This window comes from Pogona vitticeps, chromosome 2 (assembly GCF_051106095.1).
Source record: "Pogona vitticeps strain Pit_001003342236 chromosome 2, PviZW2.1, whole genome shotgun sequence".
In the NCBI taxonomy this organism is placed as follows: Eukaryota; Metazoa; Chordata; class Lepidosauria; order Squamata; family Agamidae; genus Pogona; species Pogona vitticeps.
Window position 1 is genome coordinate 219,435,764 of NC_135784.1, and position 21,549 is coordinate 219,457,312.

General features: G+C 44.0%; 1 protein-coding gene and 1 pseudogene across 3 annotated transcripts in view; both read left to right on the top strand.

The window, feature by feature from the left end:
- MLLT3 (MLLT3 super elongation complex subunit) overlaps positions 1 to 21,549 on the top strand; it is a 299,778-nt gene that overhangs the window by 171,245 nt on the left and 106,984 nt on the right. For 2 of the 3 annotated variants that reach the window (XM_020790344.3, XM_072992060.2), the window contains exon 4: positions 15,498 to 15,641. In XM_020790344.3, the coding sequence (XP_020646003.2) occupies positions 15,498 to 15,641 (144 nt within the window). Of the gene's footprint in view, positions 1 to 15,497; positions 15,642 to 16,314; positions 16,438 to 21,549 lie in introns of all 3 variants that reach the window. The other variant, XM_078384923.1, reaches the window with a different exon arrangement.
- Positions 19,517 to 19,671, top strand: LOC140705174 (U1 spliceosomal RNA; annotated as a pseudogene).

Here is a 21,549-nt window from a genome sequence, read left to right on the forward strand (position 1 = left end):
ATAAGGCTGCTCGGGGAGGTCATCTGGAAATTTGCAGTGACATGTCATCAACATGCTGATGTCACACAGCTCTGTCTCTCCTCTCTGTCTATTTACATCTCAGGTGGATATCTCAGGGATGACCTGGTCCATCATCATACTGGTCCACGCACTGGTAATCTCAAGATTAGACTAGGGGCTGCCAATGAGACTGCCATGGAAACTTCAACAGGTCCAGAACTTGGCAGCCAAGTTATTGAGTGAAGCATATCACCCAATTCTGGCCGCTTTACACTGCTTACCTGTCTGTTTCCGTGCCAGCTTTAAGGTGATGGTTCTAATCTATAAAGCCCTAAATGGTGTGGGACCTCCAATGGGTTCTGCCTGTCCTACAAGAGTATCTCAAACAGGTTGGCTGAGGCCAGGAGGGAGAAAATGAGAAACTGGAGCTTCTCAGCCTCAGTTGTGGAACGAACTCCTTCCTGCAATTCATCTGGCCTCTTGCTAGCAACTTTTTAGAAAGTCATTAAAAACTTTACTATTTAGGCAGGCATTCCAAAACTCTATACCTGCGGGGGGGGGAGAGAGTGAGGGAGGGTTGGGAGGGACCTTGGAGGTCTTCTAGTCCTACCCGCTGCTGAAAGCAGGAGACCTCATACCATTCTGGCTGTCCAATCTTTTCTTTAAAATCTCCAGCGATGGGGCACACACAAACCAAGGGCCTTTCATAATATAAAACTGCTTCTTCTTCGTGGCCTCTGTGAATACACACATATGGGTTTAGTCTGCTCCTGCGCTGACATTCTCGGAGCATTCTAGAGCTAAAAGTAACAATTTTATGGTGTGATCCCCCATGAGGCACAAGCTCCTCCCACCCAAGATTCCCCTCAGTTCCTTTTTTCCGCCGTGCTGTAAAGTTCTACAGAGCATAGAGCTATTTCCACAGGGTTTTTTCCCTTAGCTTATTGATCAATTCCCTCTAAATTGGATTCTTTCCCTTCTCAATTATCTAATCTATGATCCCCCGTGAGTTGTTTTCTTTTTTGCTTGCCAGCTATTTTGCTTACCCCCCCCCCCCCGCACACACACACACTTCAACTGTTTCCTTCTTTCTCCTTTCCCACCTTTTTCGGCCTACTCATTTTGACTCTCAGGCACATTAATGATTTTCTGCCTGAGTAAGCTACATCTTACCCAGTTAGGTGCAGGCCGCAGTAGGGGACCCGACAATGCCAAGGAGTCCTTAAAATCTAAGTCTACATCAACAGAGGAATCCTCGCCGGAGGCTAACGAATTTGCCTCTGAGGAGACGACGTGCCAGCTCTACCTGCACAGACTTCGAGATCGCCTGATAGCCTCTCTGCTCCAACTGGCCATTTAGTGACTGCGCTACCGTCCAGTCCGGCCGTGGCCCTTTTTAGCCCTACATGAGGGCGGGCATTTGACGTTCCAGAGTTGGAGCTTAAGTCTCTCTATCTCATGAGGAGAAGAGAGTGAAAAGGAGGCATGTCTCACCACACCCTCTCTCTGAGCAACCATGAGAGAGACTGGTGAATCATCGATGGATGATTGTTTCAAGGGGCTTGTTCAAGGGACCCTGCAGGAGTTAGGGCTCTGTCGCCCTGTCCCTAGGAGAAGAAGGGCCTCCTGTTGCCCCGGTCACCTTCCCTGACTGTCAGTGATTCCTCCTGACATGGGAAGCGCCTCTGTGTGTGAGTGCCGCACACCAACCCTCCTTCGTGCGCCTGCTCATGTAGCTGCAACCTCTGGAGGGAGCTGCACACCGAGGCTGTAGATGTGCCAGCAACATATGGTAAGGCTTGGGTTTTCCCTTTGGGGATACAATGGACCCCTTCAGCTCCTGCGGCTAGCCCTGCATGTCAGTGCTTTGCCTGTCTGGGGTAACGCCCTTGGGTGTTTGGTGTATTGGGCCTGATTTATCAGAGGCCTTGTTCACGTGGCTGCTATTTCCAAAACCAGGTGCCGAGGCGAAAGCTTTCTAGCAGCACTTGACAGCCCTAGTTTGCCTCTGAAAGGGGGGGCTGCAGCAACTCCCACCACTACCCCTGCTAGTCGGTGATATTCATGCCTGGGGTAGCACCTGCTGGTGGCTGTTAATTTGGCACAAAACAGCCCTCTTTATCAATGGGCTCGCTCACAAAATAGCCTGCGGTCCTGTCTCAGCTGCCAGTGCCCGCATAGGCTCATAAGGAAAGGACTCACAAGGGTCCACCCGAGAACCCTGCCGCTGTCTGGTAAGTCTGGATAATTTTCCTCAGGTAGGTCCTGTCACACTGACAAGGTTGCGTAGGACCAGTCCCTTTTGTTTGGGATAGGAGCTATGAGCTCTCGGCCACCATCACCATCCTGCTCTACCTGGCATCGTTCTGAGCCATGGGCTATGGAGTACTTTATGCCTCCACATGCGCTTTACAGATGTAGTGCTCCCTCGAACCCGGCTCCGGCATCATAATGTTTGGAGCCTTGATCAAACCTGCTGTTAACCCATTCAGGTTTGAGACTCACATGAGTCGCTGGGTGGTGGAAGAGTTTCCAACCAATCTTCCTACACCCCTCTCGGTTGTCGCAGATAGTCACACTCCTTTACTGTCAACAGATGAGTTCTTTGGTCGGCGTTGTTATTTGTTTTTGGTCGCCGTGTAGCCACGTACTCCTCTGCCATGAGGGCTTATCACCACTTATGGAGTTTGGTTCTGCCCACCCTGCAGGTAGCTCATGTGCACGCTTACAGTTCAGGCCTTCCACATCACTGGGAGGCACTGTTGCAGGTGCATCACGAGCGCACTGCTGCTCGATACGCCTGAAAACCAATGTCTAAGCAACTGACAGGTTAGGACCTGCCATTTGTTGGTGTATGGCTTTTTAGCCAGAAAAAGGTTGTTATTTTTGATAACCTGCTCAGGCTCTAGAAGGTGACACATTCATTGTGCTGTAACATCTGCAAGTGCCTGAAGATGTTCCCATCAGCCTATGGCATTCCAGGAACGTTAAAAGCCTCAACCTCAAAGTTACCAGCCGCCCCTAGACATGTGGGGAGGCAGTGCCTTGACCGTCAGAACTGCTGGTAGGACTGCAAACTGAGCGGGCTCTTTACTTCTCTGCTGTTGACCAGTCAGTCAGTTTGACTTCTTTCTATCGTAGCTACCAGCTTTGCCACTATCTTCAATGTACGTTGAATCCATTAGGATCGACCTCAACATGGAAAAAAATTTGTTCTTTTTCTCTACCATACAACACTTTGGCAGGAAATGATGCTTTCCAAATTCCAATCCATCTCGTGTCAAGGCCCATTATGATCGAGCACGACCGGTCCTGGCTTCGAATCTGCCAATTCTGGACATAAGCTCGGATCTCACTCCTTGAACGAATCTCCCTCCAATATGATGCGATCCATTATCATCCTCTGTCACCTTCAGTGTGCTTCTTTTCATTTGCACAGCTCACTTCTCGGTTCACCCCATCCCGTCTGTTGGGAATGGAGGAACCGCCTTTTCCAGACCCAGCCATCACTTAGCTGAGCACTTACACTAACTATGCTGAAGCTAATAAAGGATGCTTGCACCAAGCCACTTCCTATTAAAGATCTAGGAAGAATGTATCACAGGTACAAGGTACGAGGAAATGACATAGAAATTTTGGGATGACTCCAGTCCCATTTCTATCATCGTAGAACAAATTTATCCAAAACGAGAAATGATTTCCCTGAACCCTACTAATAAGAATACGGAAACATTGATGTCTTTGGCAGGGAGACTTATTCCCTTCATTCACTTCTGCTCCATGTGGCCAACTATCAATCACAATAGGCGCCTACCTGGAGCAATGTTGGTCTCAAATTCTACCTCTCTTGAAATCCATGAAGACAGAGCTTAGAAATTCTTGCTCTGAGACCACGACTCTAGCAAAGCAACACAGGATTGCTGCTTGACATGCAAAGGGCTTCAACTACTGTCGCATCCTTAGTATCTATAGAAGGCTCACCTAGTCACGATCCACTGGCTCATCAAGGACACATAGGACAGAATTGAATGTCTTCCATTACATGGTACCAGTCTCTTCAGTCTTAGACTGGTGACACTAGAAATATTATTATTATTTACACAGAATAGGAAAACAGCTAAATTATATATGGGCCGACAGCCCTTTCATCCCTCTTTCAGTTCTACCCATAGTCCTTTCAACCATATCTGGAGTTTCAGCCTCCCAGACATTTCGGTTCATACAAGAATGTCACCACATCTCTCAAGGTTACGTTATATAATTGTCCTTGTTCCCCTTTGAGTAACATTAGACTCACTCTTTTTGTCTATATCCTCCAGGAAGAGACCTCTGCCTCCTGGGCAAACATGCCATAATCCAAGTTCCTACATCTGGCTTATGCATGGCTTCTACTTCTGTGCTATTATATACATAGAAAGGACCGAAGCATCCGTCCCATCCTTGGTCTCAGAAATCTTTTCATGTGTATTCTACCGTAAGTTTCAGATTCCAGCCTCAACACTATTATCTAATCAGTAATTCCTAAGGTTTCACTGCCATTCAACATTTTCAAGGTCTTTCAGATGGTACAGGACATCAGTTTGATAATAACCTTCCCCTACGAGATATGGACATCTACCTGTACTGGTACTATAGCGTATGTTTTTCTTAAAATAAATAAATAAATAAATTACTAGCAATCATCTCCCCAAATTTATGACCTCCACGGCTTCAGTGCTAAAGCAATCCAGACTCAGCCTCGAACCACTCCAATAGTGGTATCTTTTCTTTTTGACTAACTAGAGGATCCCTAATCCAAGTAACTGCAAGTTCGGTTCTATCACCATTGGAAAGTATCGACCTTCAATGTATTCACTGGGGTCCGTACGCCGACTACAGGTTTTATTGCTCCTGTGCAGGTGCGGACGGAAACACTGTCGGGGACATATTCATATGGCAGTGGACAGGGAATTGCCATAACTCTTCCCTCCAATACATTTCATTCTACGGAGAATCTTCCATCACCATCATTCCTAATCAAATGCGATCCAAATACCTCCTTGAGGTACTTGGTCCTAGTTCGCCTGTCTCAGATCGATATAGACAGACACATGTCAGTTCCCTCTGGTTCCTCGCCTCCTAACTTCCATGAACTTGGCAACCTGGGAAATATTCCCACTTTGGCATCAGTGCTCGATCGAGCTCAAGAACCATGAACTCAATGTCGATGTGTAAATAATTAAATCTTTATTAAATATACTGAAACAAAGAACTACCTTACCAACTTTCTTAGAAACTGTTGCCTACTTGGCTTTCTGTTTATGCTTTAAAATGTTACATATCTGCTATTGTTGCCCATTAACCAGATTATTCTGGTAGGTAGGACTTTTGTCTCACTCTAGGGTCAAACATCTTTTCACAGGACTCAGTACCACCCGTCCTCCATGTAAACGCATTGTTCCTCAATGGTCTATAGATTTCTAAATTCACTTATGTGCCTGCCATTCGAGCCCATTTTCTCTTCAAATGCCAAATTACTTACTTTGAACAGCCTTCCTAGTGGCTGTCATATCTGCCAAGGGAACACACGAAATGGCTGGATTGTGATTCGATCCACCTGTTATTCAATTTTCCTGATAAAGTGACTTCCTACTTTAATGTCTCATTCCTGACGTATTTGACTAATTTTCATGTTTATCTATGCTTCATCTTACCATCATTCTTCAGATCACCATCATCTCCTTTAGAGCATATGCTCCACAATATTTATGTAAGATGCTCACCAGCATTTTCTCTGGACACTACCAGAGCTTCTAAACAGATGACAGGCTCTTTTGATGCTTTCATTCTTTTCATTTCAAAAGTCCAGTTTCTTCCTATCCATCTCTAGATCGATGGTCCAGGCTGTATCTATGGCTTGCCAGCAGTCAGACGAGTCACCGTCTAATTAGCTTTAGCCTCACTCCACGGAGTGCTGTCTACCTCAGCTGCATCTAGAGTAGAATCGAGACTCTCGACATCTACCGTGCACCAATATGATCCATGCCATCTACCTTTGCAGAGCAATCCTGGCAACACGTAGGTACATGCAATACCACTGGATTTGGCAGAAATGTGATGCCACCCTTCCTACCGTGACGTCCCACCTGCCAATAAGTAAGCTTGCCAGTCACCCATATGTGTGTATTCACAGAGGCCACGAAGAAGAAAGAAAGGTTACTTACCTGTAACCATGGTTCTTCGAGTGGACCTCTGTGAATTCACACTACCCACCCATCCTCCCCTCTGTCATCACGGGTATCTTATTGTTGCATAACTCTCATGCCCGGCGGACAAATTGCAGGAACTGAGGGGAATCTTGGGTGGGAGGAGCTTGTGCCTCATGGGGGATCACACCATAAAATTGTTACTTTTAGCTCTAGAATGCTCCGAGAATGTCAGCGCAGGTGCAGACTGTGATGAGATGGGTTTTTGAGTTAAAATCTTTTAAGGCATATGGGTTTTGTAATTATGAAGTGAGCCAGAGAGGTTCCATTTTGTTTCTTTGTATATAGTATCTGTGCTATGCTGACAAGTTGTTTTCTAGGCGAGCAGAGAGAATGTTATTCTGAAAGCCTGAGAAAGGACTCTGTATGATTAGATAGATGGGAATTGTTGTGACTCTTTGATAAACCACAGAAAACCCAAATAACATCTGGTGCGTATGAGAAAGACGTCATGTGGTGCAACGGGACTGTTTGCCTAGTAACGAACTCTGATTGGATGACATCGTGGGAAGGTGCGATGAGCCCTTGCCAGTTACTCTTGAAAAAGGAACTTTTTGCCTATGGACTTTGTCTTTCCAAGACCGACCTTTCAGTCTGGTGGCCCACCTACATGGACTGGTTCCTATGCTTTGCTGGATTACTTTTGGACTTATGGGTTTTTTTTTCCTAAGGACTATGCATGGACTATTTTCTATGGACTGTTCTATGGAATATTCTTTATGGACTTCTTTTCTTGGAATACTCCATATGGACTATGCTCTTGTAATGTTGTAAGGACTATGGTATATTTACTGGATTTTACTTTTCTAAGGACTATGGGATATATAATGGATTTTTACTGTTGTTTAGGGATTTTTGTTCCACAGGAACACTGAGGACTATAGCCTTTTTATAACCTACTTGGATTATTTTGTTTTTACTAATGATTTCCTGGACTGGAACTGTTTTTATTCTTTTTAATGTCTTTTTGGTTTTTATAAGGTTTTTGAACTCTTTTATATTTCTCATGTTTTCTTTGCCTCACTACATCTGTGTAACTAAACAGCACAATGCTAGTTTATTTGTTTTGGTTTAATTTGGCTTTGATACCTAGTAACATGCTTTTTCTTTAATAAAATTAAGATTATAAAACTCATTTGGTTTCCTGAACAGTACACTTGCCATAGGGTCATCTGGGAGTGCTGCCTCGGCCTAGCTTACTTAGAGTCCTGTCAGTGGTGCAAGTTAAGTCTAAGGACTACAAAGCCCACTTGACCTTTTCACAATAATATCCGAGAGTACCAGGGTGTTCTTATGTGGGCAGACCTGTGAGAAGGAGTGTTGTAGCATGGCTAGCTGAATTGGACTCTTTCAGCCCATTTTATCATGTGCAAACTCCTGATTGCTCTCTGTCCAAGCTTACACGTGTGTTTTCGAACCCGTGTTTGCGACACAGACTAAACCCATATGTGTGTATTCACAGAGGTCCACTCGAAGAACTATGGTTATAGGTAAGTAACCTTTCTTTTTAATATAAACAAGACTGTAAAAACATTTTTTTCAATCTTACATTTGATTCAAAGGTTCAAAGCGGATAGTATGGCTATGTAGTTGTAGAAGATATCAAGCTTAAGTAATAAAGTACTATCATGAGACATAGTGTATTGATATCATTGTTAATTTGGGGTCCTTCAGTGATCTTAATAGATGTAGTGTCTCTTTCTCCTTCCTGGTCTCTGTGAGTACACACTAATGGGTTAATCTGTGCCTGAGCAGAGCAGCCTTGGAAGCTTCTATATTTATAGCTTTAAGCACTTGGTGCCGGGACCTTCCCCACACCAGCTATAACTCCACCCATCGGCACCTAGTGCCTCAGTTCCTTTTTCGTCCTCCACTGCAGCAGCTTCGTTAGGAACTTCGCAAGTAAAAAAACAATTGTAATCTTTACTTTTCCCTTCTCTTGACCTCCATGGCTTGATCTTTCTTCATTAACTGTGAGTAATCTGCATAAACAAATGGATAATTGTTAATTAGCCTCAATTAGAGGTTTGTTTAAACAAGTTGTTCTTCTGCTGCTTTCTGCTCTCTGTATCTCTTTAACAACTTCTGATTAAGGTCCTGAGTGTTCATCGCCTGAGCATGACAAGCCATAAAATCAGCAAACATAAGGGTTAACTTGTCCATTGGTGGTAAACTCTGTCGCCTCTGTTCAGCATCTGGCCCCTCAGCGCCTGCAGCTGCTCCTGCTGTCTCATCAGGAATTTCCCTGGCTGGCAGACCCTTTTGGACTGGAGTGCGGGCGCCCGCCAAGTCCTGCGTCTGATCCATTTGTCTCAATTCAGACCAAGTTGGGTCTGGGTCAGATTCAAGTAGTTCCTGGATGTCACCTTCTGTGAGCTTGGACATTATGTTGCCCTTTTGTAATTTCCTTATTAGTTGTGCGGAAGCAGAAACAATCCTCTGCTTAGCTCCACTCTGAGTCAAAACACTGTGCTTAAAAGCATCCAAAGCTCCTTGTTCAAAGTTTTCTTGGCTGTACTGGCTAAAGGCAGTTCAGCAGATGCACATGCAAGGCGAAACATGCTATCACTTTTAACCTCAGCCCTCCTGCGGCCGCGGCCAAAGCGTTAGCGCAGGGAGAGCCATAAAACATAAAACTGTCTTGACGAAAAACAGACCTACTCTGGAGTTCTGCAAAGTATCCACTGCCTTGCTAGGAAATGCATCTGAATTCTCATATATGTAACCAAAAACATATAGGATTGGTCCCTTAACAGACTTCGCCCTAAAGCTACGTCTTATCAATAAGACCCTTAGCTGAAACGAAAACTGCAATTTAGCTCTGATTTATGGTAGCCCTTCAAAGTAAAACACAGCATGAGGATTTCATCTGTAGCCGAAGCTTGAAATCACCCAGCTGTGAATTACAGCAAGACAGCACGTGTATCGGGACACACTGCTGCTTTCCACTTAAGCAAAAGTAAATGAAATAAATCACGGCCCGTGTTCCGTGACACCGCTGCGACCATGTGGACACGGCGCGTGATTAAGATCCCACCGCTGCCACCATGTAAGCTACCCCTGTCTCCAAGGAGATTTAGGGGAGCCGGAGATAGAGAGATTCCAGAGATTCAGTCAGTCATTATGTGGCTAAGACGAGCCCAAACCTCAGCCAGGCCCTGCACTAATTCTCTTTCATCAGGTCTATCCCCTTTGTTAAGAAAAGGCAAGAAACACAGACAATCCCTGAGTTAACACTCAGGTAAAATCTGGGCTCTATGTGGTAGCAAAATATCCGTGGCCAATTAGTTAGGCTAGTTTGTACAAGAGACCAATGCATGCAATATCATTCATTACTGCTTTTATTAAGAAATATAGTTCAAAATAGAATTCAGATTAAATCAAAGTAAATCAGTTAGTAACATTTCCATGTCAAGTCAGATAGACCACCCCACAAACTCCAGCTAAGAAAAATAACACAAGAAAAACATACTAAGCTAGAATAATGCATAGACGTTGTCTTTCTTACGTATCCAGTGACTCCATAGTCCATAGTCCAACAGGAACGGTTAGAGTCCAGTTGTAATCCAAAAGTCCATGTTGGCAAAAAGGCTCCATTCAAAAGTTATAATCCATTTTGGGAAAGACGGCTCTCCTCGTCCTCCCTCCCTCTTTCTCAGTCAAACGCCATTTTACAACTCTTTCCCCCCTCCTTCTTCCTCCACAGGATGACCAATTAGGAACAAGCAAAAAGTATCTTGTCCCGCCTAAGTTTCCCATGAGAATCTTGCAGGTGCAAGGACTTGTCATGATTACAAATACCTCAGCTCTCTAGTCCTCCTAGCAACGAGATAAGGCTGAGAGCTATGCAGTTGAAAACAGCATGCGAAATCCCTGGTACAGACACAGACATTTAATCAATATGGATGCCATTAAGACAATCTTATGACTACAAAACCCATTCTAACAAACACAGAAATAGCTTAAAAAACACATATCATTACAAAGAGCACCAGCTGGCGTTGTGTATCTTTTGTAAGAGCTTTACAAAGCCGGTTTTGAAGCAGTGCCTCAGGGCTTTTCTCTGAGAAAAGTCTGTTTTGCCTTTTTAACAATCATTCCATAAGGGGGGAAAGCTGCTTCTGTAGCCAAGACCAGTCTCGAGAGCAACAACAGCTGCATCCACCCTTTTGCAATCTTTCCCTTCGGGCTCAAAGAGGAAAAGGGCCCCCTGCAGCTCCCACCGCCATCCCCACCTGTCAGTGATATTCCTGACTGGGGTAACATCTCTTTGGAGGTTGGCGAATTGGTGCAGAACAGCCCTCATTTATCAATAGGCTCATTCACACAGCAGCCTGGGGTCTCACCTCAGCTGCTGACGCCAGCAGAGGCTCATAGGAAAAGGACTCATAGGAGCCGACCCAATCACAAGAACCCTGTGGCCGTCAGGTGGACCCGAGAGGTTTTTCCTGCTCGTCAATGGGGTCCTATCCCACTGACAAGTTCGAGTGGGATCCATCCTCTTATCCAGCACCCTATTCTACCGATCTATATTTTTGATATTGGAACTATGAGACGTATCTGCCACCCTTTTTGCTGTCACTGCCTCCCCACTCTGCCTGGCACCATTTTGAGCCACAAGCTGAGGAATGCTATGTGCCTCCACCTACACCTCGAAGATATAGTGCTCCCTCAAACTTGGCTCTGGCTGCGGGAGCAAAGCGTCTGCAGGTTCGACTGAACCCACAGTGAACCCATTCAGCCTTCTCCGACCCAGCAGCTGATCTCAAGACTGATCTTGGTCGGGCTCACGCTGAGGAAGACTTCTCCCCAAATTGTCAGGAGGACTTAACCTTGTTCAGATTGGGATTCAAAAGAGTCAGAGGGGGAGGAAGATTTTCCAACCTATCTTCCTTCACCCATGTCAAAGAAGACAGATAAGGTGTTTGAGGACATTGCACAGGACCATTGTTCGTCTTGGATTCATCCCTTACTTTTCTGAATTTATAAGGATGCTTGGGCTAGGCCCTCTATTTCTTATCAAATCTCAAGGAGCGTCAAGATTTTATACCAGTCAACCCTCAACTTACGAACGTCCCTACATATAAACTTTTCAATTTACAAATGGCTCCGTTCGCAAAAATTGGCATCGACTTGCGAACAGAGCCTCGACCTACGAATTCAAATTTCCCACCCTTTCTCCCTGCCTTTTTGCCTTCCAATGTTGGGGGGAAAGCCCTTTGAGACCTCTGAAGGTAATTTTTTGAAATGTTGGAACGGATTTATTCCGTTCCCATGCATTTCAATGGAAAATGGTATTTCAACTTACAAACTTTTTGGCATACGAATGCTGTTCCAATTAAGTTTGTAAGTCGAGGTACCACTGTATAAGCTTTCTGGGACCGATGCTGATTGCCTCTTGAAACACCCTCTTCCGAACTCGTTCGTAGTGGACAGCGTGCAAAGCAGAGCCCGGAATCGTTCTAGTGCTTCTCCCTCCAATAAGGTAGGTCATAAATTGGACATCTTTAGTCAGTGATTTTTTTAAATCTCTGGCCTCCTTTGTCCTTCATGTAGCCAATTACTCCGCTGCCATGGGCGCTTATCATTGCCACTTATGGAATTTGGCACTGCCCATTCTGAAGGCAGCTCCTGAGGACCTTCACAGCCAGGACCTCTCATATCACCAAGAGGCAATGATGCTGGCATGTCACAAGTACATTGCTGCTTGTCATGCCTTGGAAGCAGCATCCAAACAACTGTCCACTGCCATATCTTCGCAGCAGCATGCTTAACTAAGATCTGCCAACATATCAGAAGATGCGAGGGCACAGATCGAGGACCTGCTGTTTGATGGAGTAGGCCTTTTTGATCAGAAAACTAATGATATTCCTGATAATCTGCTCAAGCTCCGGAAAATGGCACAATCGTTTGTGAGCAACAACTTCGCCCAAGGAGAACCAGGAACGTCAAAGGCCCCAACTCCAAGGTTACCAACCGCCATCCCCTAGATGTGGCCAGGCAGCACCCTGGCCAACAAAACCGCAGGGAGGACGGCAAAACCAAGCAGTCTCTTTAATGCAACTGACTTCTTGGTCGTTGACCAATCAGTCTGTTTCACCCCTTTTCTTTCCAATTGGTGTTCCTTCACGTCTGATACTTCGGTACTCTCTATCATAGCTACCGGCTGTGCCATTGAATTTGATATACACCCTGTCACAGGCTACTTTAAGGCCACCCCTTCCCCCTTTGGATGATGAAATTCAGGCCCTGTTAGGAAAAGATGCCTTTGTTCCTTTGCACCATCCCCAAGAAGGATGGAGGCCTCCAGCCCATCCTTGACCTTAGAGGCCTGAATTCTTTCATTACTCCAAAAAGATTCCACATGGTTTCCCTGGACTCTGATTCACATGTTACATCCAGGGGATTGCTTTGCTGTGATTGACCTGAAAGATGCTTATTTTCATGATAGCATCTGGTCAAACCATCAACACTTTCTCAGGTTTTCAGTAGGAGGAATCACTGTTTACCCATATTTGGATAACTGGCTCCTGGTCGCTGAGTCCAAATCACAAGCTTGTAAATACACATCCTTGACACTGTCTCTTTTGTCAGCGTTAGGACTGAAGGTCAACATAGAGAAGTTGATTTTGCAACCTACACAACATGTAGATTATGTTGCTGTAACTTTGGGTGCTTTCTTGGAGCAAGCTTTTCTCCCTGACAACAAGATTGTGAAAATGCATGGTTTGTGATCCCCCTTTTTTTCAGGCGCTTGGATCCCTGCCCTCCAGGTCCAGTGACTTCTGGGGCTGATGGCACCTACCACAGCTGTGGTACAACATGTTCAACTGAAGTTCTTGTCCCTTCAAGCCTGGTTTCTCTCATTCTTTCAGACATATTGTGATCACCCCTCCACGTTGCTCCAGGTGACACCAGAACTTCCTGCACAAGATCCCCCCCCCCAACCTGCAGATAGGGAGACCCTTTGGTCTCTTGAACCTGACAGTTCAGTTAACTGTGGATGCCAGCCCGTCAGGCTGGGGGCTTGTCTACACCATCATGCTGTCCAGAACTGCTGGTCCATGATAAAAGCCGGCCTGCATATCAATGTGCTGGACCTCCTGCCAGTCACCAAGGCCTTTTGGACCTTTGAGCCCCTACTCCGTGGTCGGGTGGTCCTGGTCGAATTAGACAAAACCACTGCATGAACAAGAAGTGTGCCATGTTCTGCTCCCAGGCCAGCATTGGCCGCAACTCCCTAGGGGACGCCTTCCGGATGAATTGGTCAAGGGGCCTCCTCTACATGTTTCCACCTTTCCCCTTTCTTCAAAGGACTGTTGTTTAAATCCTACATGAGAATGCAAACGTTATGCTTGTTCACTTTGCCAGCCATGGCTCTCGATCCTGCTCTCGAGGGCCGTGGAATACATTAGGCTGCAGCTGGTGCCTCATCTACTGTCTCGTGACAAGGGTCAGATATTTCATCTGAACCTCGAGTCCCTCCACCTGACGGCTTGGCGAGTTTTCTGACTGTAACAGACGTGCTCAGTCATACTCGCAAACCTTCTACCACCTTGACCTACTACTATAAGTGGAAGGTGTTCTGTCATTTTTGATCATGACTAAATTTGCCTACTAGGCCAACATCTCTGGACACACTCCAGAGCAGAGCCTCCTTTCTGCAATTTAATCCAGACAAGGTCGCCCAAAGACCAGACCTTACCTTCCTGCCTGAGGTATTTCTACCTTCCATTTGAACCAGCCACTTGTCCATCTTCACTGCTTGAGACAGTTCTGCACACTTTAGACGTGAAGTGTGCTCTGTCATATTATGTGCACCACATGGCCGCTTTTCATGCCTCACAACATCTCTTTTTCACCTTTGCTGGCCCCTCCTTGGAAGCACCGGCTTCCTCTTGGGCCATCTCTAAATGGATAGTCCAGACCATCCGTCTTGCCTATGACTTGGCAGAGACTGTACTAGAGCTGTAGCATCCTCAACAGCCTTTCTTCGTGGAGTGGACATCGCGGATATCTGCCAGGCTGCCACATGGGCCACTCCGTCTACCTTCATCTTGCACTACCACCTGGATGTACGAGCAAAGGCTGAGGTTGCGGTAGGTCAAGCTGTCCTGGCTTCTGCGCTTCTGCACTTTTGTGACGTCCTTCCTCCTGGGCAGTCAGCTTGCCAGTCACCCATTAGTGTGTATTCACAGAGACCACGAAGGAGAAAAAGAAGTGACTTACCTGTAACTCTGGTTCTTCGAGTGGTCATATGTGAATTCACACTCCCCACCCTCCTCCCTGCTGTCCGTCACATGTGCCATAGCATGCTGGGCAGCAGCAGTCAGTTCCTTGGAACTGAGGCACTACATGTCGGGGCTGGAGTTATAGCCAGTATGGGGTTGGTCCCGGCATCAAGTGCTTAAAGCTATAGAAGCTTCCGAGGCTGCTCTGCTGAGGCGCAGATTAACCAATTAGTGTAAATCCACAGATGACCACTCGAAGAACCATAGTTACAGGTAAGTAACTTCTTTTTCTTAAACAAGGTGATGATTGTTAATATATATAGTGTCCCAAGCAGTTTGTAAGTGTGTCTGTCATAACTGGCAGTTTGAACAGTCGAGATGAACAATGATACGCAAAGGGGATGCTAATGTGCTTTTGGTAGTATTCTGAACATTTTATGGCCTCCGTATGCTTGCCAAGACAAAGAAACCCTCACCTAGAACCCATAATAATAATGTAGACCTCTCTTTAAAAAAAGTGATGTGAAGATGTTGTATGAATTCCTGATAATAAAATAAAATCATCTTGCCTTTACTGATGTTGAACTGGGTTGAAAATATCCTTTTATTTCTTGTGGTGTCTAGTTTGAAATTCAGTTCCTGATATCTAAAAGTAGCAATTGATAAATTTAATAAACTGTTTTCCCTTGTCTAGAGCATAGCTAAATTGAATAGAAAATATTTATTCTAGTATAGTTTCCAGGCATGAAGTTTCTGTTTGCTTTCTCTACTGTAAAGATACTTACCTTAAGGTAATGTCATATATTGAAAGCCACTCTTGTTCTATGAGTGAAACCAGGGTTCTCCATACCAAAATCATGATTCATCTTTAATTATTTTAACCAATCTATCGCTCTTAATGAATGTCACATGCTGAGTAGCCTTCAGTGAAAAATATATATATGAGTAACACTGGATGAAAGCTTTTGTTTCGTGTAGTAGTATCATTTTCTCCCATGTCTGACTGTTTTCTGACCTATAGGAAGAACCGAAGAAAGTCCGCTTTGATTATGATCTATTCCTGCATCTAGAAGGTCACCCACCTGTAAACCATCTTCGCTGTGAAAAGCTTACTTTCAATAACCCAACGGAAGAATTCAGAAAAAAGCTGCTGAAAGCAGGAGGGGTACGTTTTATCAGTATAATTTTAAAAATTGAGACATATGAAGTCATGTCACATGCTGCTGCTCTACTTTCTATACACTAAATCCAATTGGCAGGCTTAGCTGGAGTTACTGAACCAGTTACTGAATGATGAATTAGTTCCTACATAAATCCAGGCACAGGAAATATTGATTTGTTCCCACTATCATATCATCACCATATAATCACATTTTTCAGAGGATAATGGAAATATTTTTTTCATTGGTTATATAATGTTTGTAAGTGTGCTAAACATGATAATGCATACTGTTGAACAGTAATAATAAGTAATGATGTACTTGTTCTACAGATGTACTAGCTGTAGTCAAGCTGCAAATGCAGTCCAACTTTAAATCTGCCATCTGGAACCTGAGATTTATTTTGTGAGTTAAAGTAGAATCAATATAGAACCAATTCCAATATTTAATATTAGAGATAGGTATATTCATATCCCTGTCCCAGCTGCAATTAATGTGGCTTCGATCCCCAGAACCAGCCTGTCCACTCACACATCTTTAGGTATATTCATATCCCTGTCCCAGCTGCAATTAATGTGGCTTCGATCCCCAGAACCAGCCTGTCCACTCACACATCTTGGCATCACAGCATGTCCACAGAAACAGCTTGGCCATGTTCCATACTTTGGTAATATCCAGGATAGCTTACTGTGGTATCATATGCCTGCAAACCCCCCCCCCCCCCCGTCTTCTTCTTCTTCTTCTTCTTCTTCTTCTTCTTCTTCTTCTTCTTCTTCTTCTTCTTCTTCTTCTTCTTCTTCTGTAAGATGTTAGTTAATTCAAGATATGTCTGCTGAATTAATTACTGATTGATTGGGAAAAGGAGGCATGTTTTTCCAATGCTCAAGAAACTGTACTCCTTCCTAGTAAATTTCTGAGTACAGTTGAAGTGCTGATACATCTTGGGACTCAGGGGCCCAAAGGAGTATCTGCTCATACCTGGAATACCTGTGACAATCTTACTTTCCTCCAAGTCTCCCATCTGAGCTAGGAAGAGTAGCAACTGAGGAAAGAGCTTTTTCAGTAGTGGCACTCCTTATGCAGAATTTCCTTTCCCGGTCTCCCTTTTTAAGGTCTTACAGCCAAGTAAAGACTACTACTGCTTTCTTCTATATCTTGAGTTCTGAGCTTTGTTGTAATTGGCTATTTTAATCACTTAGGGCTTAGGCAAAGATCCTATTCAACTTTCTTGAAGTTTACATAGTTACATTGGATCAGTGTTGCACAAGAGGCATTGCAAGCACACAAATCCCCATTACACTACTACCCTATTGTAGAATATTAAGGATTCTATTAATTGACCTCTAAGGGGAAAAAACCAAAAATTTGCTTAAACTTCTGCAAATGGAGTGACTTCTTCCACTAATATACTGCCCTTCTATGGGACTGAGAAAGCACAACACTTGTGAAACAAGAATTTATTTGTTTGTTTAGATGCCACTTTTCTCCTCCTAGGAAATCCAAGGCAGCTCAGAGAAGATAAAGCAACAGATTTTAAAACATTGTATAAATATTACATTTTAAAAACACTTATTAAGCTTTAACAACAAATTTAAACATTTTGAAAAACCAGCACTCCTGAGGTAACTTGCTGCTTAAAAGCCTGCCTAAGGAAAGTCTTTGCTTGACCACAGAAGGAGAAGAGGGAGAGGGCCAACCTACCTTATCAGGGCGGTGCATTCCAAAGCCTAGGAGCAGCCACTGAGAAGGCCCTGTCTTGTGTCCTCACCAAAAGAGCTTGGGAAAGTGGTTCATTCAAGAGAATTCTTGAAAGCTGAGAAGGCTCATATGGAGTGATACAATCCTTCAAACAGTTATGAGTGTAATGATTTTTCCCTAGTGAATCTTTATCTTCTTCATAAACCATTCTGGAATTGTTTAGCTTAAGGGTGGGTGGTATTACATGTATGAAATAATAAGATGAAGATATTGGAAGCCAGTGTGTGATATTAGAAGAAAAGTTAGTTGTTTAGTTATAGCAGCCTTCCTTTTTCTAAGCCATGTTCAGTTTTGTTGTATCACCCTTAGTGGGATTCAAGCATAAAAGAAAAACATATAAAAGAAAAGCTGTGTTTACTGGGGAAATTGTTCACATTTACAAGTGGATTGTTTTGATGCAAAATTGTTTCTGATGCAAAATACTCAGGACTTTTACCGTATTTTTTGCTCCATAAGACACACTGGACCTTAAGACGCACATAATTTTTAGAGGAGGAAAACAGGGAAAATATATTCTGAACCAAATAGTGTAATCAAATATTTAGTAAACTATAACAGAATAACATTTGAACCATGTAAAGTGAACAGCAGTCAACAGTGGCATTAAGAACCGTTACCACTGTCATTAACAAATGGAGAGACTTAAAACTTTGTGTACTCTAGTTTATGTACCATAAATTTGTGTACCATAAATTTAATTGAAGTACATATATACCATTATCAGCCGGTGATATGACCTATACCACGCTGCCTATATTTTACATTTCTTTTTATCCACCTCCCCATGCTTATAGAAATGTCTCAATGACAGATGAGATTGTTGTGCAACTCTGCCCATCTACAGCTCAAGCCTATATTAAGTTAGAAATGGTTTGTCTGATTTGGCACTGCATTGAGAAGTCCCTTTTAGTTGTGTGGAGGATAAATAGTGGAATTAAACTATTTAACAGCTGGTTTTCCTTACTTACTTTAGATTATGCAAAAGAACAACAACACAGAGCTTAACCCATTCACCAGCAGTAGCACATGCTCAGCATAAGACCAAATCTCGGGTTTCTGACATAATTGAACATTTATAGCATGCAAGGCACAACAGCCATGAACAACGTTCTTGACGAGCCAAAAAAACTGAATACAAACTATAGTAGCTGAAATCAGGAAGCAGGTACTGTAATCCAGTTAGAAGTCACGAGGCAAAGTTAGTTTCCTTGCTGCAACACCCTTTGGAAATACGTTCTCTATTAGATGCCCAGAACTAGTTGAAAAGTTTGCAAGTAGAATTCAAATTTCTCATAAGAATGCATTGAAAATTAATTAATGCATTCTTATGGGAAAAAAGGTCAGAAACTTTTTAAAAATTAAAAGAAAGTCACTTACCAGGTACTGTAGACTGAGCCTTGCTCTTCACAGTGCCTTGGTAGCCCCCAGAACAGTAAAAAAAAAAAAAAACCCAGCTAAAAACCAGCAGGCACCCGGTAGCCATTTTGTGCTCTTCTCCGGTCCTGCCCCCTCCCCTCTCCCCACCTAACAGCTGATCGGCGCTGGTCTGAAAGGCTTCCCAGGCAAGCAGGTTTCAACTCAAACGGAGCACCTTTTCACCCAAGCACAGTTTAACCCAAAACAAGCAGCTTTTAAAGAAAAACAAGCAGATGTTTAAGGCAAGCATGAACGTTTCTGCACAAGCAGGTTTCAACTCAAATGGAGCACCTTTTCACCCAAGCACGGTTTAACCCAAAACAAGCAGCTTTTAAACTAAATTTTACATTTTAAAATGACAATACCAGGCAGTCCCAGGTCTCTCTCCCAGCTCTCTAACTGCTTGTACTAGCAAGGAAGCAGACAGGCAGCCTCTTCACTAATTGAAAGTTTGAATTTCCCCGCTTTCCCTGCCTTCCCCGCATATTAGGTATGCTAATATCTGTGCACTGGAGGATTGTGGGAGGAACATTCCAGCCCCTGATGGGGGTCCTGTGGGGCACCCCAAAACACTGAGTAGGTCTCTTGTCCTCTTTCAGGACTGGGGCTGTGCAGCCCTGCTCTGATCAGGAGGTGCAACTGGGGTGTCACCATGCCTTTGGGGGATAGGGCACAGAAAGGGGAAGAATTTTCCGGGGCCATTCTAACTCATACCTGGCAGGGAAGATACCATTATTGTAAAAGTGGGTTTCCCAGGGTAAGGCTCATCTATTGCATTTTGGATGTGCTGACCCCTGTGATTTCCCCAAATGTGGGAAAATCAACTGCCTAAGTGCGGGACTGTGTTTATGGTTTCCCCTGATCTTTCTAGAATCACCCTTTCCCCTTTGGTCCTTGGCTGTTTTCACTGCCTGCTGCCATAGGCCTGTTGGCCTTGCTGGTTTTCCAGGTGGGCTGCAGGAAGCAGATTGTGGAAAGCTAACAGTGCAGAATGGTGAGGTCCAAACAGCAAGCAGTCTCTGGTGCCAGTTCAGAGGACTCCCAGCATGGCAGTGGGAGGCTTCTGGGTGGTGGTGGCTGAACCCTTTTTTTAACTGTATTTGCTCCATAAGATGCACATACTTTCTCCCCCTTTATTTGGGGGGGGGGTGTGTCTTATGGAGCGAAAAATACGGTAGTTTCGTAAATACTTCTTTTGGAAGATGGTAGTATACATGTCCAGTATTTTTCCCACTCTAGAATTTTTCTATCCTGCCCTAGTGAAAAAATAATTACAGAGCTGTTGCTACCAATATGCTTAAGGTCAACCTGTTTTTAGTTCTTCCTGATCTCTGCTTGTCATGTGTGTAGCTAGACACCTGACAAGTAACTAAGATTATCACAAGTGATGCTTAAAACTGAACGCCTCCTTCATTTTGGTGTCTCCTTTATTCACAGTTGATTTTTTCCTTTTCTGAACCAGCTCCCAAAATCCAGAAGATAGCTGTTGCTGTTGTGATTACTAACACTGTGCATAGAATAAAGTTAGGTAATTAAAAAAAGAAGGAAGACATGTTCTTACCTCCAAAGAAGCTTAGAATCTAAATGCTTGATTTCAGATTATTGAATGCACATGTGACTACACTTTCTTCCCATATGAACAACATCCATGTACTCAGGTGTTGGAGTTAAGTGAAGAATGCCTTGATTGCTAATTCATTTTCTTTATTTTCCTTGTATGTTACTTATGTGGTGTATTCTTTCTTTGTTATATCCAAGACCAAACCCATTTTGAAGTATGCTAACTTTACAACACAATTCAGTACAGTGGTGCCCCGCTTGACGATTACCCCATTAGATGACGAAATCGCTTGACAATGAGTGTAGTTTTTGATGGCTCAATATCAGATCCCATTGACATCTGATTCCAAAAGATTTCCTGTGTGGAGAATTAGTGCAGCAAAATCACCCCAGAGGGAGACCCCCGCTGCAGTACAAGGATATCTGCAAGCGGGATCTGAAGGCCTTAAGAATGGACCTCAACAGATGGGAAAACCTGACATCTGAGTGTTCAGCCGGGAGGCAGGTGTTGCATCATGGCCTCTCCCAATTTGAAGAGACCCTTGTCCAGCAGGCCGAGGCAAAGAGGCAGTCCCGAAAGCAGCAAAATCAGGGAGCTGGACAGGGGACAGATTATATTTGTCTTCAGTGTGGAAAGGATAGTCACTTTCGAATTGGCCCTCTCAGCCACACTAGATGCTGTTCCAAGTCCTCCATACAGAGCATGTTACCATAGTTTCTCGAGACTGAAGGATGCCTAGTCAATCAATCACCCATGGGCAAAACACAAAACAACACATGAAAATGAAAAAAAGGGTGCTGAGGTTTTTATCCAGTGGAAGGCACTCCACTGATAGAAGGCACTGTCCCATTTTAGAAGAGGGAAGGAGAGAGTTTTCAGTGATGCCCCTCCCTCTTGCAGACCACTTCAGATCTGCTGTTAAGTGTGAGTTGGATAACTGAGCTTGGTGTGGTGGCAATGGAGAATGAGGACAGCACAGGACAAAGAAAATTGGGGTAGGGAAGCAGCCTAATTTCTCTTTCCACCAGCAAGATGATTCCAAAGCTCAAAAAATGTGGCTTGATAAAAGCTTCACTTTATCTTCCACAAACTATCTCTGACACTTAAATGTGCCTAAAGGGTGGTAATTTAAAACAATATGTCTCCATAGCTTCTGGCCACATCCTGATGAAAACATA